General features: G+C 36.9%; 1 protein-coding gene across 5 annotated transcripts in view; it reads right to left on the bottom strand.

Moving 5' to 3' along the window:
* Positions 1 to 21,456, bottom strand: part of LOC106084428 (tyrosine-protein phosphatase Lar) — a 710,785-nt gene extending 689,329 nt beyond the window's left edge. For all 5 annotated transcript variants that reach the window (XM_059365346.1, XM_059365348.1, XM_059365350.1 and 2 more), the window contains exon 1: positions 20,690 to 21,456. In XM_059365346.1, coding sequence (XP_059221329.1) covers positions 20,690 to 20,792 — 103 coding nt within the window. In that variant the 5' untranslated portion in view covers positions 20,793 to 21,456. The remainder of the gene's footprint in view (positions 1 to 20,689) is intronic.
* Between the last annotated feature and the right edge of the window lie 507 nt (positions 21,457 to 21,963).

Here is a 21,963-nt window from a genome sequence, read left to right as displayed (position 1 = left end):
TTTGATTTTAAAAGAGGGTGGACTGCCTTGAATATTAAAAATGATCCAACGAACATGTTAAAAACCTTGGTGAGAACGTGAACCGGTGTCCGAAGGGTAAGAGTAGAAAGTGGAGTAGAGCTAAAGTAGAGTAGAGTAGAGTAGAGTAGAGTAGAGTAGAGTAGAGCAGAGTAGAGTAGAGTAGAGTAGAGTAGAGTAGAGTAGAGTTGAGTAGAGTAGAGTAGAGTAGAGTAGAGTAGAGTAGAGTAGAGTAGAGTAGAGTAGAGTAGAGTAGAGTAGAGTAGAGTAGAGTAGAGTAGAGTAGAGTAGAGTAGAGTAGAGTAGAGTAGAGTAGAGTAGAGTAGAGTAGAGTAGAGTAGAGTAGAGTAGAGTAGAGTAGAGTAGAGTAGAGTAGAGTAGAGTAGAGTAGAGTAGAGTAGAGTAGAGTAGAGTAGAGTAGAGTAGAGTAGAGTAGAGTAGAGTAGAGTAGAGTAGAGTAGAGTAGAGTAGAGTAGAGTAGAGTAGAGTAGAGTAGAGTAGAGTAGAGTAGAGTAGAGTAGAGTAGAGTAGAGTAGAGTAGAGTAGAGTAGAGTAGAGTAGAGTAGAGTACAGTGGAGTAGAGTAGAGTAGAGTAGAGAAGAGACATATAGGTAGTTCGTAACAATATTTGATAGAAATTTTAGGTCTTTTGGGAAAGTTTAAATGTCATATCCAAATTTGGAGGTGCCTGGAAAGTCGCTTCAGCCACAAAAAAGGCCTTTCGCTAACAAAAAACTCCACTCCCAAAAAAGACTCCAATGTTAAGTCTTTGGGAAGTAAATTTCATATATGATATCTAAAGTTGGAGTGAGGTGACTGGAAATTCGCGGCAGTCACAAAAATTCCAACGTGAACATTTTAAGCATATTGTGGAGATATGGAATATAAATAGGAGATGTTTGGGAGTAGTGTGCGACAAACAAATTTTGTGTCATATTTTATGGGGCCAAACTATGACACTTTTGGAATTGTATTTTAAATCTGATGGCAAATGTATTACGCAAATCAACCAATGCAAATTCGAGGGGCCCCTTTATTTCACAGAGTTTCTTAAATCTCAATCCCATCGCAGCCGGTTGTACGTACCCGATTGACCCGATGCAGTTATCCATCGGCAAGGGCTGTCGCCTCAGTGTACAAGACACTGCTACAACAACAACAAGAAGTCAAATCGGGGAAACGATTTCTATGCAGACTACATCGATTCAAAGACCTATCTGGGCGATACCTTGGTTCATGAATATTTCTGGGTGATATGTCGGTTTATAGCGTTATGTTGGCGTAGGTGTTGGAGAACACAAGTGCAAGATCATGGCTTCCAGACAATTAAGAAATCAAATTCGGAAATTGGCTAATATGAACTCCGGACCGAAATGTGTGAGAGCTTTATTTAGGAGCCATCTTAGCGTGAGTGTCGGAGGACTTATAAGTACTGCACACGCAAAATTTTGATCGAATCGGATAAAGAATGTCTAGGGGCTTGTGTAGTCAAGTCGAAGCTCAATTTTATATGCAACTCTTAACCGATATGGCCCATTTGCTGGGGATTGCAAATAGGAAGTGTTAGGACCCTATTGAAAGTGGATAACTTCATCCGTTCGAAAGCTATTAACAGACGCACATGACTCCATCAAGTAAGAATGCCAAGACGAATAAGACTAAAATTTATAGGCTCGCAATGGGATATTTGAACCAAAATCCTAACGACTTTAGAAGCAGTTCATATAAATATCCAACCTTCCCATCATATATTTGCTGAGAACAGATGGATCTTAAAACTATTCAAACCCGTTAACAATTTTTGGAATAAATTTCATTTGCTGAACGTCCGATAAAAAAATCCATGACATTTCCAAATTCAACTTTCGTTTTTTATGCCATATGATTTATAATAAAATTAATTAGAAAATAATGAATTATTTTGCCCCATCATTTCATATGAAACACAAAACCAATATTATCTAAAACTCTACCCATACTTCATTAAATCATACTGCAAATTTCTACACAGCTGTATTTGCAGCAAGTTTAGCCTAGTTTCATACAAAATTGCTTTAACAACGCCAAAGTTTTCTAATTACTCTGAATATATATATTAAACCGTAAAAAATAAAACACGAAAGCACAAGTAATGTTCTCTAACATATTTTTCCTTTCTAATTTTTCCGCTGAAAACAAGTTTGGTGTTTAATGAACATTTTCAAAGCAACACAATATTAATAATGTGCTTGGGTAAAAGCGAAGCTTTATCAAAAAAGTTTTCAAATGCACTGATAAAACCAACGCAGAAAAAAAAACCAAAGCTGGCATGAAAAAACGAGGTAAATTAAATAAAAAAAAGTTTTATATAAGGCATTTTTAAAACGATGCGAAATAAGGGAAAATTAACTATAAAAAGCGAGATATGTTCAACCTTATGAAAATTAAATAAAAAACAAAACTTCAAAGGTTATAATTTCACCAAAGCATAAGGCAAAGGGTTTGCGATAATCCAGAAAAATTTTCAGCATGTGTGTAAGCGTTCGAATTTTCGTTGTCGAAGGCTTTCATTACAGTGCTACTGACAAAGCCACTAACTTGTTGTCACCTGATTTCGACGATTTGGCGAACGATTGAGTGATAAAGGGTTTGTGGCTTTGGCATATTAAAATATATCATTATACAAATTATGTTGGACATTGCTTTGTGCGGGCATCTCTCGCAAACTACAGTGCCATTTTAAATGCTTTAAAATATGTCAAATATTACAAATTTGTAGCATACCTTTAGGCATTTCATATTTTTATCATGATTTATTGCACTATTTTTCCCAGACTGTTGTCTAATTCATAATTGAAACTATATTTTCTGCAAATCTGCATTAACACATAGTAATTCCATTTATTGAAAATAAAGTGGGGAGTTGACCATCAACATAAACCACACCATAGATTTAATAAACCCCCACAACAGTAAATGCTGGTGGCTCTCAGGCCAGCAGCCTTGGTGTCTGAATCCAACACTTGTTTTTTTAACATTTTTTTTTTTATATTTTTTCCTTTAGTTCTTCTGCTTAGCCATCTTGGCCTGAAGGAAGCATTTAAAATGCCATAACATGACCGAGGACATACAAAGATAAGAGCTTGAATCCATGGCAAGGAAAATAAGTGGTAACAACAACAGGATACCATCACATAAAACCAGGACAAATTAAAAATATAACCCCCCATAAGCCTAAAGCAATGGTACGAACAAAAAAAAAAAAAACATCCTAGCATTTATACAGACGCATATAAGGGCTATGGCAGCATTTGTTAGTTTGTATGTGTGTTTAGGATATGGAGTGTATACAGTTTGGCTGTCATAAGTCTTAATGCAGAAGTATATTCAAAGCTGTATACAGTTGACCCCAACTATATGGCTATGTCCTTTGTGCTATTTTGTAGTTGTGTATACGAATATATCGTTGTTTATGATGGCTAAGAAGACCAATGGCCTAATGCTTAGGCTTAAGCATTAAATAGAGCAAAAGATATAGAGGACAGAAATGTAGGAAACGGTTCATAATACCATAACAATACCATAATCGTTGAACAAAACAAAGTGAAGATTCTGCTACTTGCAGGACATTGTATATAGCAGAAGAATGGACGTAGAAAAGTAGAAATAGAGACAAATCTAAAATTAAGTTAAATGTTTTATGAGTTGAGTGGGAATAGAAATGAGCACTTAATCGGGTTGTTTGGTATTTTCTTTTAAACAGAAATTATTGTGTTAAGTATGAGGAAGCAAAACATTGTTTAGAAACAAGTAAAACGTGCTAAGTTTGGCAGATGTCGAATCTTATATACCCTCCACTATGGATGGCATTGTCAAGTTCTTTTAGGCACAAATCCCATGGAGTTTTATTTGAATATTTGGATAAGAATTGCTTCCTGTAGGTGCTCAAGAAGTCCAATCGGGACCTAGCAGAAAATTTTCTCGAAATTGGAAGCAGTGCATTTTTTTCCAAACCGTAAGCATAGATTAATTTGGACCATACTTGACATGGGTGTTGGGAATTATAGGAGAAGTGAATGTACAAAATGTCAGCCCAATCACGTAATTGTCTAACTCCGGAGTCTCAAGAATTAAAATCGCTTTCCAAATTGGCTCATTTACCATATCCAACAAACTACATCGATAAGAAATATCCCCAGCAGGGTATGACTATGAGCACTACACGGTGTGGAACTTTGAGCTTCGATCAGTTTGGTGTTCATCGTCATCACGAGGAGATCAGCTGGGAGCTACCGCGCACGTCCACAGGCTGCCGATAGGTGGATGTTCTATATGGAGTAGCTGAAGTTGTAGACGTGGATAATAAACGGTATCGTGTGAAGAGACTTAGTGAGAGGCCGGACGGTACAGCTCTTGCTAAAATACTGAATTACTATGATGCTCGATATGACAAGGCGAGTCATTGATGCCTTTAAATAAACAATGGTCATAACGATCCCGCCGTGATCCGTCCCAGAGACCAGAACGAGCTAGCTCACCTAAAAGAGCCTGACGAGGATCGCTATCACTACAATGTGGAGTCCTCATGCGAATGAGGATACAACAACAGAAGAAGTAAAAATGCAAATTTTGCCCATGAACATTCCACTAAGAACATGAGCAAACCTCTCACATATCAATGAGTGCAGTCCGATTCATGTTTAAGCTCAATGATAAGGGGCCTCAATTTTATAGCCGAGTCCGAACGGCATGCCGCAGTGCGACTTTGGAGAGAAGTTTTACATGGCATAGTACCTCACAAATGTTGCCAGCGTTAGGAGGGGAAAACCACCGCCAGGATTCGTATCCAGGCGTTCAGCGTCATAGGCGCACATGCTTACCTCTGCGCTACGGTGGCCTCCCAACAAAATTTCAAGCGAACTGCATACCTGGTCATCTAGTTTGGAACCATTCCATTACCAGGAATATCGTAGTTCCAATCGGTTATGACATTTTATCTTAGCCATGACCAGTCCCAGTTCATCAGAGTACACCTCAAAGCATACCTGGTAGTCTAGTTTGAAACCATCCGTATAGAAGACTATGTAACTTCTATTACCAAGAATATCGTAGTTCCAATCGGGTCTATCAGAAATTGTAATACAGTACGTTTTAGCAAAAAGCGGATCAGCCAGGGTGTAATTAAAACGGCCTGGATCATCGGACATTGTATCAAGGATAACACAATGTCCATAGCCGCCAATTGACCAAAGAGAAAGCTCCATTAGGCTCAAAGCAGTGGTTGTAGCAAGGCTTTAGGTGTTGCATTTAATTCAGTGCATCAGATAGTGTCATCCTCAGTGCGGCTGTGATTTAAAAACAAGCCATCTCTTATATACGGTCGAGTATTAAAGAGTAGGTGGACATTTGAAGTGACGTTCTCCAGACCACAACACCGTATAGCATTATAGGTCTGACAACTGCGGTATATACCTAGTGCAGGATACGCGGTTAAAGCCCATACCTTCTGCTAATGGCTCTCTTGCAGGTCTATAGGGCAAGCATACATTTTCTTGCCCTCTAGGGCAAGTGTACCTTTTGTTGATGCACAAACAAGCCATACTTTACATACGGTTTATTATTGAACAGTAGGTGGACATTTAAAGTGCCGTTCACAAGACCATAACACCCTATAGCTTTATAGGTCTGACAACTGCATATACCTAGTGCAGAACACACTGTTTAAGCCCCCAACTTCTGCCAATGGCTCTCTTGCAGGTGCAAAACGCCCAGGTATTTTGTGCTTTCAATTGGAATATTCCCGCCTCTCACTGCAATTGTTCCCTTTCTTGCCTTTTCTAAAATGTTGGATTTAAAGCCCCATTTCCTGTCCAGAAAAACTCCCAGGTATTCTGCGCTATCATTAATTGGAACATTCTCTTCTGACAAGGAGACAGTTCTCACTGTAGCTAACATGTATCTCCACGTGAAAATAACTACTTCTATCTGCAGGGATCTTTATCCTAAGATATTTTTCTGTCAACCTCTCTAGAATCTTCTGCATAAAGAATGACCGACTTATACGACGAAAATCTTTCGCATTCTTGTGGTAAGGTTTACCGACTTTTGGAAGAAAAATGACCTTTGTGTCCCACAGTTATCTTCGACATGCTGATACATGCAGAGTATATCTCCTTAAGCCAAGAAGCCAGTTTTCGTACTCAGCTTGAAATTGAACCGGTGAATGCATATCAGTGACAACCTCTTCTAGCGCTACGTTGTCCCTTACAGTTTCCCGAGCAATGCTTATCAACGAGTAGTTCTAGTTTTTGCTCACTAGACGCTGTCTAAACATTCTCTGACTTCTGAATATATCCCACTGTAACATGACTCGAGGACAGGATTTTCCTTAACCTAGATGTATCCTCCATCCACGGAGCTGCAGAATCGGACTATAATCTGGTATAATATCCGATCTGCCGATTAGTCGTCTACAGCCCGTAGAGGCTTAAAATTTTTGGGCTGTTTTGGCAGCAATTTGGTACGTAAAGTAAATATGAGTCAGTCAACTAAGTTCATTTGTGTAAATTTGTACCAGAATCTATGGTGGGGGTTCTCACGATTCGACTTGAATGAACTTAGCACGTTTTTACATGTTGCATGCCAGGATTCGAAGCCAGGGGTTCAGCGTCAAAGGAGGACAAGCTACTCTCTCTGCTATGGTGGCCTCTACGCTACGCTGGTAGCCAAAATTTCTGCCAAAATGGACAATAAATGGACAATGGACAATAAATGGGTGATAGGTTTATGTGAGAAATGCTAGGATACTTCTTTCATATCAATGAGTGCTGTCCGATACAAGTTTAGACTTCATGATGGGGAAACTCTTTTTTTTTATTGTCGATTGCGAGTTCAACGTATTTTATAGGGTCTTATGTCGAGGTTTTACAAACGGATGAACAAAGTTAATATACCCTCATCCTTTGGTGGGCGCTATAGAAATTGTCCATTAATGTCCTAGCTTTTTATTCTGTAAATTTTGTCTAAAATGTCTTTGGCAGCCTTATTGTGAAAGCTCGCCTGACGAAGCCCTCACTCAACATAACTGAAGTTGGACTGACTTGGCCTCACTTATAGTACATCAGCCAGAGAACAAAAGAAACACAATAACTCACAAGACGACATGATTGAAATGTCAATTTTTCAACCATGCCATCCTATTTTCAATTTAATCGCGATACTCTGATTTTGAGAGATTGTGTGTGTTTATTAGTGTATGTGCCTGTGTATGCGTAGAAACCAATCGTTATTCTATTACAAGGCTACATTTTAGGAAAATGAATAGCCATCGTATACAATATGCTGTCGACTAAGTGACCAGCCACATATGTGGTCTACACACAACGCTGCATGAACACAACTTTGATGCATATTGTTAGGCTGAAAGCCTCATATAGTTCATCATCATCATCATCATCGTCGTCGTCATGAACATTGACCATAACCCATGGCAACATGAGAAAGCAACTGACAACATAAAATCGAAAATTTATCGTTTGTTAAATTGCCATTGATTTTGAAACTTAATCACTTGTGGAGTAGCAGTATTAAGCAAGCGATAGGACAAGCTAGGATTTTCACATACACACTTACATGGAAATATACACATATAACAGATATAAGGCTATATGCAGCAACATGGGAGTATATATGTATAAATATCTATGGTTGTTTGAGATATTTACTACTCGAAACTTTGGTAATGTAAATATGTTTTGGTTGAAATGATACTTTGGACATTCTATCAAACATCTGTGACATTTTAAATGCTTGCATTTCAGATCATAAGACTAAATAGTTCTTACAATAACCACTAGGAACACATAATTATAAATCCATTTCTAAAACCATCTAAACTTGATTGAATGCCTAAGGTTTTTTGTGTATTATAACAAATTGTAAATGGAGAACATAAAAATCCCTTTATAGATACTAGGGGGGTCAATTGTCATCAGTTTACTGATGCTAAAAATGATAACCTCCTTTCCTAGGAGACCTAGGATACCACTCGTTGCTACAATTCAATCCTTCATAATTATTTTGATTTTGCATTTCCTCTTTATATAACTTCATTACACGATACAGCAGAAAATCATTGTCCCTATATCTATAGCTATGGCTGAAACTGCAGCAGAGTTCCCCCTCCTATTTCAGATTCATATTTTATTTATGGTATATGATGAGCATGTCATTGTGATAAAGGTCACCTCCATTTACTAACAAATTGTAACTACAATGAAATTGCATTAGCATTGCTTGTAAGCAAATGAGAAATTACATGGAAATGTTTTATCTACATATATACATGTGACATGAAGAGTAGAAAAAAAAAATAATTAAAAAAGGGAAATCAAAATGTAAATTCTAATTGACATTCTATGAACTAAGGCACTTGTTCAATGTCAACCAACTAAGGATTTAGTACTGTTGCAAAATTCATTTTATGGAGTTTTGTAGCTTACTTTAAGAGGCCACCATTGTGCAGAGATTAGCATGTCCGCATATGACGCAAAACGCCTGGGTTCAAATCCTGGCGTTATCATCAACAAGATTTTCAGCGGTGTTTATCCCCTTACTAATGGTGGCTACATTTGTAAAGTATCTTGTTATGTTAAAACTTCTCTACCAAGTGGTGTTGCTATGCGGCACGCCGTTCGGACTCGGCATAAAAAAGGAGACCCCCTACCATTAGTTTAAATTTTAATCGGACTTCACCACTCATTGATATGAAAGAAGTATCCCCTGTTCCTTAATTGAATGTTCATGGAAAATTTAGTTAGTTTAATTTAGCATACTTAAAGGGGCTGTTTTTTGTTATTCAGCTACAATAGCAAAATTTTTAATTTCTTAAACATATTTTTCAACAATTTTTTTTAACAACATTGTACCTGAATTAAAAAGTCTTCTCAAGAAACAAAATACAATATAAAACTTTGACAAGAGAAGTTTTAATTTTACATATTTTCCAAACTCTACCTTAACCCTTAAAAAGACTTTGTCATCGATTGTTGGTCAAGAAAAGTTTGTGTCGTACTTTTTTATCAGTAAAACAAAAAACTTTTTCATATTTACCCCACCTCACCAACCTTTTCCTGACTCGCTAGTCATTTAAACATAGTTTCACAATTTAACTCTATTTGTATTTCGCTTTACATTGCCTATAGAGAGGTGTTATTTTAAGGCTATTCCTTGTTTGCATACTTTTAGGTGTTTGAATTTATGGGACGAACTAGTTGTTGTTATGTTATCATGGCAACATACAAAGCTTTCTAGTTGTTTTGGTTATTTTTCCCACACTTCTCCTTTTCTGCGGCCAACAAAAAAAAAACTTGTTAGTTTTAATTTGGTCAGTTGTTGCTCAATTCTTTCCCCCAGCTTTTCGGTGATAGTCGTTTGTTTGATTTTTGTATTAAAATATTTTTTCCAAATATTTTATAGTATGTTGTTAGAATTTTTGTACATCCTTGCTAGAGAAACAATCTATAAGAGAGAGAGGCGAAAATTTCCCAAACATTTGTCCAGAACTAATTGGCTTTGAGGTTGAAGAAATATATTTTTGCATCGTAAACAAAATGTACATATGTATGTATGTGTTAAGTTTACTTTAGTTTTGTTCGTTAAATGTATGAGCGAGTAACTAGCCATGTTAGTTTTGTCATGTATTTGTTTAAACCCCTTAAATTTATACATAGGGAGTTTATTTTTACATTGCTTGATGTTGGTCTTTCCTTTTAATATTTGTTATATTTATTACATCATTTCATATTTTATATTTATATACTAAAAGTTTGGGCGTTTCAAGAAGAACTTAATTTAATTGTTTCTTCAAATTAAGTTTTTTGAAGATTTAAGTGATTTTATTGCTTTGATAAAAATGTTACTTGATTTGTTTCCATTAAAAGCTTTTGTTCAAGTTAAAACGTTTTAAAATATTGTAAATAGTTTTTAGCAGTAATTGGCACATAAATGTGCAGACATGTTTGTGTTATTTTGCCCAACTCTGCTTTATAGGCGAGTAACTATTAATAATAACTAATTGATACACCTAAAAGTATGCTTCAAATTACATATAAGCGGTAAATTGATTTTATGGTATTGGTTGTGGAAAATTTAGGCAATTAGGCAAGTAGTGACAAATCTAAGAAGGGATTAGAGGTCTCAAGTCAAATTTTTGAAACCCCATATTTGTGGGAAGGCCCCCAGGGTGGTGGTTGTTGGGATTAAAGGGTGGTGTAGACAGATTTAACCAACTCAAAAGCGTTTCATCTCTCTCAGTCGCACATCTTATAAATATCTGTGACGAACCTTGCCCCTGGTATGCTGAACCCCAACACCCAGAGGTAACTTGTCGGTACAGATGGGCGACCATAGTGAAGACCCAGAGACAAAAAATCTGTTTTTGACGTCTGATCAAACGAAATTCAGTCGAAATTAGTGAGGGGGTATTGAAACGATCTGCGATCATCAAGATTGAACATCTTTATAGAAAGTAAGTTGACTAATAGGGCATTTGTAACCATGATGGTTAAGTCAGAAGTGTAAGGAGGAGAATAACACCTTCCTTGAGAATGAACAATCTGCACCATATGAATGTTGGTAGATGACTCGGCAGGGAGGGAGGATTGCGCAGCTTGCTCTGAATGTTGGACCCAGAGGCGAGAGAACTAAAAAGAAGATGAAATAGAGGACAGGCAACAAGCGCCTATCCAATATGCCTCCCTCGTCCGTGATATGCCTCCCTCGTCCGTGATCCAAAATTCAGTTACCCGTTCTATTTTAGAACGATCAGTAAAGTCCGAGGACTAACCTTACTTAAAAACCGGATCTGACACCCGACTCTCTTTGCCGGCAAAACAGAATTCTAATGATTTATATCGAATTGGTTTCGGTGCCGAATAGTCTGACTTTCCTCAGCATTCTTTTAGCATTTGTGGTCGTACCAGTGCGCATTCACCATACAGAGCTCCCTCGTCTAAGCGCAACTTGGCGACACAGTTCCGAATATTGATTTCAATATGCTGCCGTACCGTACCTCTTATCTACAATCTTCTACCATATCTGTGCCCCATATGTCAGCACTGGTTTCATTTTGACCGTCCATATTCAGGAAAAACAACAAAACTCCCCACTTCTTACCGAGCATTCTTATGCAAGAGTACAGGGTACACAGTACCATACGGCTTCTTTTTACAGTATTCCTTTTCAGAAAAATTTTGCATCGAGAAATAGCCCAAGGCATTTCGCCTCCTTTAACAATTGCAGAGTGATACCACCCAGAGACGGGAGTCTAAATTCCGATTTCTTATGTTTTCGAATGAAAAGTACTGATATTAAATGCATTCAGGGAAGAACAAATGGAATGAAAGTGGCATCCCAAATTACTTCCTGATGCAGACCATTTGTTATCTGTTAAAAACTAAAATGATTGAAATTACAATATTTAAAAACAGGTCCTAAAAGTATGCAACACAACTAAAATTATTGACATTTATTAAGTAAATAAATTAAATTAAATAAATAAAATTAAATATTAAATATTAAATATACATCCTAAAAATATGCACCATGGATGTTTTCAGATATATTCCTAAATGAGTAGGCTATAGATTTAATTATACGCTTAAGCTTTTTTACTTATTTTTATGACCTAATTTCCAATACTAGGTCTTTAGCTAATTTTAGCCTAAGTTGACTTGGAAAATGTTGTACATCTTGCCACTCCCAAGTTTTAAGTGTTTACGAATTCTGTTAAAGCCGCCAAACACGATTTGAGCAAAACCTACGCTAAACCATTATAATGAGTTTCCGTATAATCGTAGTAATTTTTAGCACAAGATTACGCAAATTTTGCACCAACTTAAGAATAATTGATAGCCATCGATTTACAGCTACAAATTATTTTAACCTACAAAAGCCATAATGCGATATTTTTTTTTTTTTTTTTTTTGGTTCGTTTTTGAAGGAAACAAGAAATTTATGAACCGCATTATTATTATAAGTATCTCTTCATGCCGAAATTAAGACAAACAATTTTGGAAAAATAAAAGTACTGCATAAGACTCTCAAGTGCTTGGCCTCGACTTATTACGTAGACTACTACTGTTCATCATCAGTCTTTAAGTACCATAATTTATTGTAGCAATTTCCGTTAATTATTAATAACCGAATTTATATAAATCTACACACAAATAACGGAAGAACATGAAACGCCAAATGGAGCACAAATGAAACCATATAAGCAGAAGACTATGATGATGATGATGATGATCATGATGACGAGGAGCACAAGGACTAGCACTAGCAATAGGAAGAAAACAAGGACATGGCACGATGAAATACAACAAAATTAAGATGAAAAACAAAAGAACAAAATCAGGCATGTAATTGCGTCCATAACAAGAGAGGCCAGGAAGTATATATCATTTGGCAAACAGCTTAACAAATATTTAATGATTTATATACAAACAAATACACATATATACAATGGTCAAGGTGAAGAAGAAGCAACGGAAAAATAGGAGAAAAAAACCTAAACTCTTAGCTTCAAATTCTTGTTGCAGCATATCAATGAGGCAACACTTACAGGCCAAAGGATGTATAAAGGACCTTGTATCCTATGGGCTTCTTCCGGTCAAGTCACACCAAACACACAGAATGAACGAACGAACGAACGAAAACTAATGCTTAGGCGATTATTTGTTTAGGAAGTTAATGTTAAAGATAATACCGCAACCAAAGTAGATGGGCCGCTTACTAAGGACCGGAAAGCATTAGAGGGCACAAAAACCCGCAAGAGCACAGGAAAACCAGCATAGTATTAGACTTAAGGCAGGCTGCTGCCCTACATGGCCAAGAGAACAGCAAAGGGAAATAAGTTGTAGATGTTAGGTAATGAAGTGACATAAAATAAAATTAACACAAATGGGTGTTTATTTTTTCCCCCAACATTGTTTTGTGGTTAACACAAACACATACACCCATGCACATGTACATACCTATGTGTATTAACAACAACACTAACAACCATAATACATGGCTGTTATGGCATGGGTTCTTAGTATTTGCTGTTTTCTGCGGTATTCCTATATGACCTCGGCGACGTCACAGTGACCTAACTGTGCCATTGGTATATTGGTTATGTATATATACATTCTCTACAAACGAAACGAATATTGGGTTGTGTTTCTTCTTTTCTACATATATGTGTTTTTTGAAGCATTCATTTTTAATTTATGGTCATTTTAGCAGTGTTCTATTATTTAGATTTATTGCTCAAATATATGTTCAGTGTGTGCATTGTTTCCTTTATATGTATATATCACGGCGCTTTTAGCCAAAGCAACGAATGTGCAAACAAAAAAAATTAACTGAGAAAAGCTCCTTTTTTCTGTTATTGTTAGCCTCTTCTTCCTTGGACTTCACAAGAGACTATCTATGTATGTCCTTATATTTTGTTGGCATTTGGTACATCAAACATAGACAAATATATGACTCTGTATTATTTATTTGAAAAGAAATAATTTGTTTTAAACACAATAAAGCAAGAGAAAGCATATAAAAAATGAACCTAGAACATGATTAATACGGGAGGATATGAGTATGTGTAGTTTCAACTAATTGCTTTTTTGGGATACTATATGTGGTATTGCTTTTTTTCTCCTTTTCATTTTTTGAAAGGGGAATTGGCAAAAACACATGGTTTGTTGGCCTTTATGTTGTTATAACATTTCACAAAAGTTAATTAATCTAGCTGACATGTAGAATAAAAAAATTAAAGTATAGTTTTAGGCGTAAGGAAAACTAAAAGTTTAAAGCATACATATGAGATGAAAATAGTATAGGAAACAAAGTCAAAACGCATTGAATTTGGCCGGAGCGAACTTTAGATGCATAACGACTCGTATATATAGCAAACACATTTCAACAAAATCCGGTGAATAACGCACCATCTATGGACCCATAGCAGCTTTATTGAAATATAGTACGTTCTGGCTCAAACTAGGTGGGACTTCAAGGGGTTCAACACAACTCACACTTCTAAATTTCGGCAAAATCGGACAATAAATTGGCCTTTTATAGGTTCAAGGCAGTAGGTCAGGAGATCGGTATGTTTGCCATATTCCAAAGGGATGTATAGGCAGGGACGCCAACTAAGTGCTTTTCGCACTAGATTCGGTGTTTTTAGTTCACCAAAAACCCGAAAAGTTTCCACCTAGTGCCAAACGGTAAAAAGGCACTAAGTGGCCGCTTTTTGCATTTCTAGTTAGTGCTTTTTACCCTTTTTGTAAGTTTGAATTTTTTCCGAACACAGCGTAGCTTAACGACACTTCTTCGTAGAAAAGTCTTAAATTGCTGAACACATAACCAATGTCGCCAACATTTACAAGAGGAGAATGTCAACTGAACATGTTTTCAGAGGGTCAACCAAGTATTTGAATTTCGACGATCTGATGGGTCAACCAAATCAAAGCGGGACGGTCAAAAGAAAAACATTCAATGGGGACGCCCCATTATTCCAATTCGCTCACTTGTTGTGATTTTCTGCATTTTTTTGACTTAGTCCAAGCTACGATAGCAAATATTTGTCGTTAAATTATACACCTATTCCCTATTAAGTAGTGCTTTTCCCACTATTAAGTAGTGCTTTTTTTACTCTTTCTTAGACAAAATTTTACTCTGTTTTACCCTTTTCAAAAGTTTAGTGACGCTTGCTGGTACATTTTTGGCATCACTGTGTGTAGGATCCAAATACAACTCACTGTACAAAAAAATATGAATGTCGAGGGGCTTAACACAAATTACGGTGCCATAACTGACTGACTGATTACTGCCCAGCCCAAACGGCTAAAGCCGGCATAAGACGAAATTTGGTGATATACATACGTTAAGGTACTAAAAGGTGCCAAAAATTACGAACAAGTACAAGCGTGCTTTGTTCGACCGGGCCGAATTTTATATACCCTTCACCATTGATCGCATTTATAGAGTTCTTTGCCCGATACCTCTTCTAATTGTTATGCTATTGGACGTACACTGATAGAAAAATTAAGGTACTTTGCAAATACCACCTGGTATAATTTTGTTCGCGTCATTGGCAAAGATTTTTAATACCATTTGGTATCAATCCAATATTTGACAGAGGAGACTTTGTCGTCACGCCAGAAGTGTTGTTGGGCTTTGTTCTTAAAATACTGACAGCATTATAAAATATTTGTTAAACAAATAAATAAATTTTTTTAATACAATTTGAGTGCGTATGCGTCAATGAGTATGGAATCAATTGCTGAATACAAAGAATTGAGGTTGGTCAAGGCGTAACATTACTTTTTGTAATTGTTAACATAAAAATTCGAAATAAAATTAGATTAGAATTATTTTCAATGACAGTTTGGTACTAAAACCAAAACAGATAGGTATTAAAAACAATACCAGTTCGGTAATTAGGCTAGTACCAAACGGTACTAATCATTTTATGTTTCATCCATACCATCCAGTATTTTTTTTGTACCATACAGTGTTGCTTTACATTCAATACCGTACGGTTCTGAAATGTACACGTTTGGTATCAACTTTTCTCTGGGTGCTTATCAAGTTATAGTCCGACTCGGACCACAACAGAATTGAATATTGCATAGTAGAAGTCATTGCATAAAATTTCAGGCAATTTCGGATAAGAACTGCGCCCTTAAGAAGCTCAAGAATTAAAATCGAGAGATCGGTTTATATGGGAGCTGCCAAGCTATTGAGGCTGTATCAGGCAAAATTTTAGCCAATTCACATAAGAATTGCGCACTCTAATGACGCAAGAAGTCACAATGTTCAGCGGTGGTTATTCCCTCCCTTCCTTCTTAGTGAGGTATTCCGCCATGTAAAAAACTTCTCCCCATAAAGGTGTCGCACTGCGGCACGACGTTCGAACTCGGCTAAAAAAAAGAGGCTTCTTATCATTGAGCTTAAAACTTGAATTGGACGGCACTCATTGATAAGTGAGAAGTTTGGTCTTGTTCCCTAATGGAATGTTCATCGGCAAATTTGCATTTGTACAAAAACTAAATAGTTTCTCAAAACATAAGGTTTGAAAAAAATTCACAAAATCGTTTCAAAAATAGTAGAAATAGTACGTTTGGCACAGTGTACCTATACTTCAGAGCTTTGGGAGTTTGAATTTTGGTAAATAGGTACATTATAGCAACCAAAGTTGGGCGACTTAATGATTTTTTACATTTGCGCATTTAGGTACTAAAAAGTACCAAAAAGGTACGAAAATAGTGAACATCGCGAAGATAGAGCTAGAACTCCGACATTAGGAATAAAAGATATCAATCGCGAAATAATGAGGTGAAAAGAAAAAATTGATAAATAGTACGCGAAATGGGAGAAAACGTACGTTAAGTACCGCAAATGGAACCATTTGGTACTTTCTATACGAAATGAGGTAGAGCTGTTAGTTTTTGAACGTAGATCCACTGTGTTATCTTTAATTGCGTGATTGAATGCCTTTTTGGACATTTAAACATTTAAGTAAACAAAGGACAGAAAATTTACGAAAATGTGTGACTTCGCAAGTGCGAATAGATAAGGCTAGAGTTCCAAAAATTGGGTTTAATGATAACTATTCCAAAGTTAAGTGACCGGAAAGAACAAATATGTAATGAAAAATGCGTGATAACGATTTTTTGAAATTCGTACATTTTGATACCAAAAGGTGAATTAGGCACCAATTGGTACAATTTGGTACTTTTATTGCGGATTGAGTTGAAGCTGATTAGGATTTTCTTTTTGAAATTCTTATACTTAGGCATTACGGCAGGCTTGGGACCTGTGGATTTATGAAGATGGGTCAGCAGAGGAACATCTCAAGGAGGTGTACTATTTCCTCTGCTTTAGTATATAACATTTACAATATATTATTGTCTCTGGAAGGAAAAGACGTAAAAGTGGTCGCGTATGCTAATGACGTGGCAATTGCGGCTAGGGGAAAGTTTCCCAGCACTCCCAGATATGTACTTCAAGAAGCTCTACGTGCAACAGCAAAGTGGGCTACCGAAAGTGGTCTCGCTATAAATCCATGCAAAACAGAAGTAGTTCTTTTCAGCAGGAGATACAAGTTGCCTACTGTGGAATCTGTCTCCTTGGGTGGAGAGAATGTTCCATTTACAGAAAGCTCAGAGTATCTGGGTGTTTTGCTGGACAGGAAATTGAACTTCAAATCCAACATTTTGGAAAGGGCAAGAAAGACAACTCTTGTCCTATACACGTGCAAGAGAACCATTGCCAAAAGTTGGGGGTTAAGACCGCGTGTCATACATTGGGTATATACTGTAGCGGTTAGACCTATAATGCTATATGGTGTGGTAGTGTGGTGGACGGCGCTTCAAAAGTCCACCTACTGCTCAATACTTAACCGGATCCAAAGGATGGCTCGTTTGTGCATCACAGCCGCACTGAGGACGACACCATCTGATGAACCGAATTTAATGCTACATCTAATGCCTCTGGACATTGTGGCTAGACAAATTGCAGCGACCACTGCCGTGAGGTTAAGGAAGCTTTCTCATTGGTCATGTGACGGCTATGGACAGTGTTATCCTTGATACAATATCCGATGTTCCAGGCGGTGTGGATAACACCCTACCTGAGCCCCTTTTGATAAAAAGAACTGTACCACTATTCCTGATAGTCCGACTGGAGCTACGATATCCCTGGTAACAGAAGTTACATAGACTTCTATGCGGATTGTTCCTCTAAGATGGGTGTACTCTAAAGATCTAGAACTGGTCATATCGAAAAGGTTACCCGACCACTGCAGTGTGTATCAAGCGGAGATTCTTGCAATTAAGGAAGTGGTGGAATGGCTAAGATATAATTTCACTACGACGACTGGTATAACTATCTTCTCAGACAGCCATGCAGCCATTAAATCCCTGGAGAACGTTTTTCTGAACACAAAAACCGCCCTCGACTGTCGCACATCTCTCAACGAGATGGCTGAGCAGTTCAAAATTCAACTGTTCTGAGTGACGGGCCACAGAGATATCCCAGGGAATTGTAAAGCGAACGAGTTTGCGAGACTAGGAACTACCCTACACATTCCAAAGAAGTTGGAATCTATGGGTATGTCTCTAGCGACATCTAAGCTATGTTATCAGGACCAGGCCCGAAGGACAACGAACGATTCGTCACAAAGAGGGGGCTGTGAGCATTCCAAAACTATGTGTCCTTATCTTGATTTGAAGAGGTCTACTTCCTTGCTGTCACTGGCTAGAACAAATGTGTCAGTCATTGTGTCTGTCATGACAGATCACTGCCTAATCGGAAAACATGCTAACGGACTGAAGGTTGTCAGCAACGCCTTTAACAGAAGCTGTGAAGATATCGAAGAAGAAAAGAAAAGACTAAAGAACATCTTCTGTGTGTGAGTCTCGCACTATCAGGTAGAAGGAGTTCCACATTAGGTTCTCATTTCTTTGAGAACCTGTCTGATTAAGCGGATGTGACCATTCGCAAGTTATTGGGCTTTTTAAAGCGATCTGGGTGGTTCAACGGTAGGAATCTTCCTTCTTCTGTTCCTGTGCTATCACATTGGACGAAAACGTCTAAGTGAGTCTGATAGCAGACTGCCACTTAAACCTAACCTAACCTATACTTAGGCACTAAAGCGTGCAAAATGGAAGCATATTTACATATTGAGCTAAAGCTTTGCAATTGGGATACAGTTTCATCTTGAAAGTATATATTTGTACATTAAGGTACTAAAACGTATGAAAAAGAACTTTCTTTACGAATTGGGTTTTAGCACTCAAAACTAGGATAGGAGTACAGCTTGGCAGTATATGTTGAGCGACCAGGAGTTTTGTTTAATTCATTCATTCAGGTACTAAAATGTACAAAATAGTACTTTATTTACGGATTAAGCAGGGCTCTGAAATTTGCGGTACAGGTACAGTATTTATCGGGCAGCTGTATTTATCGGACGACTAAGAAGACGCAGTTATTACCCGATTTTCCCGAAATTTGGAACAGCGAGTTATATTAAGACCCTTGACATCCGCACCGGGTGTGGTCTAGACTATATTTGAATAAAGCTGCCATTTATACTGATCTCTTAATTAAAGGTATTTGGTCCAAAGAAGCCGCATTTATTACCCAATTTAGCTAAAATTTGACCTTCAATATCTGTATAGATTATGGTCGAGATCAGACAATATCTTAATATAGATCCCATATAGACCGATCTCCCTATTTAAGGTCTATGGTATTTGGAAGCCGCATATATTACCCGATTTAGCTAAAATTTGACACTGTTAGTTTTCTTAGGATCTTCAATATCTGTTTTGACTATCGTCCATATCGGACAATATCTTGATACAGACCCCATATAGACCGATATCCTTATTAAAGGTCTATGGTTCATAAAAGCCGCATTTATTACCCGATTTCGCTAAAATGTGGGACTGTAAGCTGCTTTAGGCACTTCGTCGTCGGTGCGGAGAAAGGCTCAGATAGGACTATGTTAGAATATATGTGCCATATATACCGATCTCCCGATTTCAAGTTTTTTATCCATAAATTGCGTATTAATTACCCGGTGTTGCTAAAACTTAGTACAGTGAGTTGCATGCTGGGTTTGGCCTAGATTGGGCCATATATCGATAAAGTTGCTATGGGTTCATAAACGGTGCATTGTCATCGAAATGCGATTAATATATATACCTGAGGTGGTGGGTATTCAAAGATCCCCGGCCGGCCCGGCCGAACTCAATGCTATATGGGTATATGGTTGGGTTGAAAATTTATATTTTGACAAATTGCAAATGGAATGCCAAAATGAATATACCCCCTTTCTGTGATGGTGAGTATAAAAAGAGGAGTTTGCTTTGAGGAGTTTGACAAAGAAAACAGAACTGCTCTGAAAAAACTATATAAACACCCACATGGTTAAGCCGTTAATGTGGAAAGCAACTCCACAGTAATAGCGGATACATAGCTACCACCCAATTCATTTATTCTTAATCTCCTTCGCTATATCATGACCGTTTTATCGTTTCGTTTTATCATGACCTTTTTTAATCCAAATATATTTGACTCAGACATTATTTCGTCGTGAACAACAACAAATGCATTTCATTGACATCTTCATGAGGTGTAGAGGAGCTCAGCAAATTCAAAAATTTTCTTCAAATGTTGCGATCCTTTAAAACATATTCTCAGGTAGAACAAGAGTGTATAAAATATAAAGCATATGCTGAGGCTATGAATAATTAACATTTTACCGATGTAATCGAAAAATTATAACATCTTCACAAAAAAATTCTATTTTTATATCTATCCATATTATCATAGTTTAATTTAAGACGAACAATAAGTACTGAGCTACTTCAAGACCTCCTTAATTATATAAACCAAATCATTTTTAAGGGCTTTGTAGGGAAACTCTAAAAGAAATTGTAGCATATTTTGGGGCTTTTGATATTTATACTTATATAAAACCACAAATAATTGAATATATTAGATATAAAAATATAATAATACTTAAATAATAATACGATAAATTCCCCTTTTAAATATTGTATATTTATTCTTTCTACTTAAATATATTTAACTACAATATACTTAAAGAATTTAAGAAAACAATTTAAATGTTGGTACTCACGGACTGCATCAATAACAACTGGCGTCCAGATTAACAATGCGAGGAGGATTGTGACTGCAACAATATTGGCTGCTGTTGGCAATGCTGCCACTTGCAGCCCCATTATTTACAACAAAACACGCGGAGACACACACACGCAGGAAATTGACTTGAATGGAGTAGGGACTTGAAAAATTGAGTATAGCGGCGGCCTGTCGAGTGAGGAATTTAACTCAACCCCCCACAGTATGCAATGCTTTTGGCAAATTTATGTTGCAGCTGTGTTATTGTGTATATATACAATAGATGGCGCCGCACTGCACGACAGCCAAGCAAATGTGATAACAACAAATGCTCGTTAACAGAAGAATGGCATAAAAAATGCTTGAGAGACAAGACCGGAAAAAACCAGGCGCTTTGTCGTTAAAGAAGACGATGATGATGATGATGAAGTTGATAGTGGTGGTATTAACTGGTTTGAGGGTTTTAATACAATTGGCCCGATATTGGTAACGATAACAACAATGAGCTTAACAAAATACAGACCATAGACGACGAAGAATCACTGGGATTCCTTTTATTCTTTCTTTTCACTAGACTTACTCTATGGCTAGCAAAAAAATGACGGAGGTATCAAAAATTCAGAATATACTTTTGGGAAAACTAGTTTTTGTATAAAATTTGTATGCTTTAAGCTGCTTGATTTTTGAAGCGGGCAAATTATAATGTTGAGGGGAAGAGATTTTTTTTTTTGGGAATTTCCAAAATATAATAACAATGATTTTGGATTTTTGTGATTGTTGATGTAGTAATTACAGTTTATTTTGTACAAGAAGTTGCGTTTTTTAAGCAGTGACGTAGTTGTGATGTTTTAAGGGGTGATATTTCATACAATTTTTTATTTTTGTTATTTTTTATTTAAATTGATAATGTGAAGAATCGATTTGCAGTGACATTTCGCATTTCAGTCGTTTATTAAGATGGTGTTGATTTGGGTATACAGTTTAAGCCGAAAATCATCGGATATTACAAGATGTGTAAACAGATGCGATGTCATCATCATCATTAGCAGCATGGCAGCCAGTAGGACATTTGTCAAATTTAAGCCAAATTCGTTTCGTTTCGTTTACAAATACCCAAAAGTTACGTTACGTTGATGTTTGATGACGATATTGAGGCAAGGAATCAAGCCATTAAAATCCATTTGTTGGCATGTGTCACGCAATATTTAATAAAATAAAAGCCATGGTTGTGGATTTTGGGGTAAAGTTGAAAGGTTGATATTTTTCCCCCCG

Source organism: Stomoxys calcitrans, chromosome 3, assembly GCF_963082655.1.
Source record: "Stomoxys calcitrans chromosome 3, idStoCalc2.1, whole genome shotgun sequence".
NCBI lineage: Eukaryota > Metazoa > Arthropoda > Insecta > Diptera > Muscidae > Stomoxys > Stomoxys calcitrans.
Note: the sequence above shows the minus strand (reverse complement) of the source record. Positions and strands in the feature narration are given on the sequence as shown.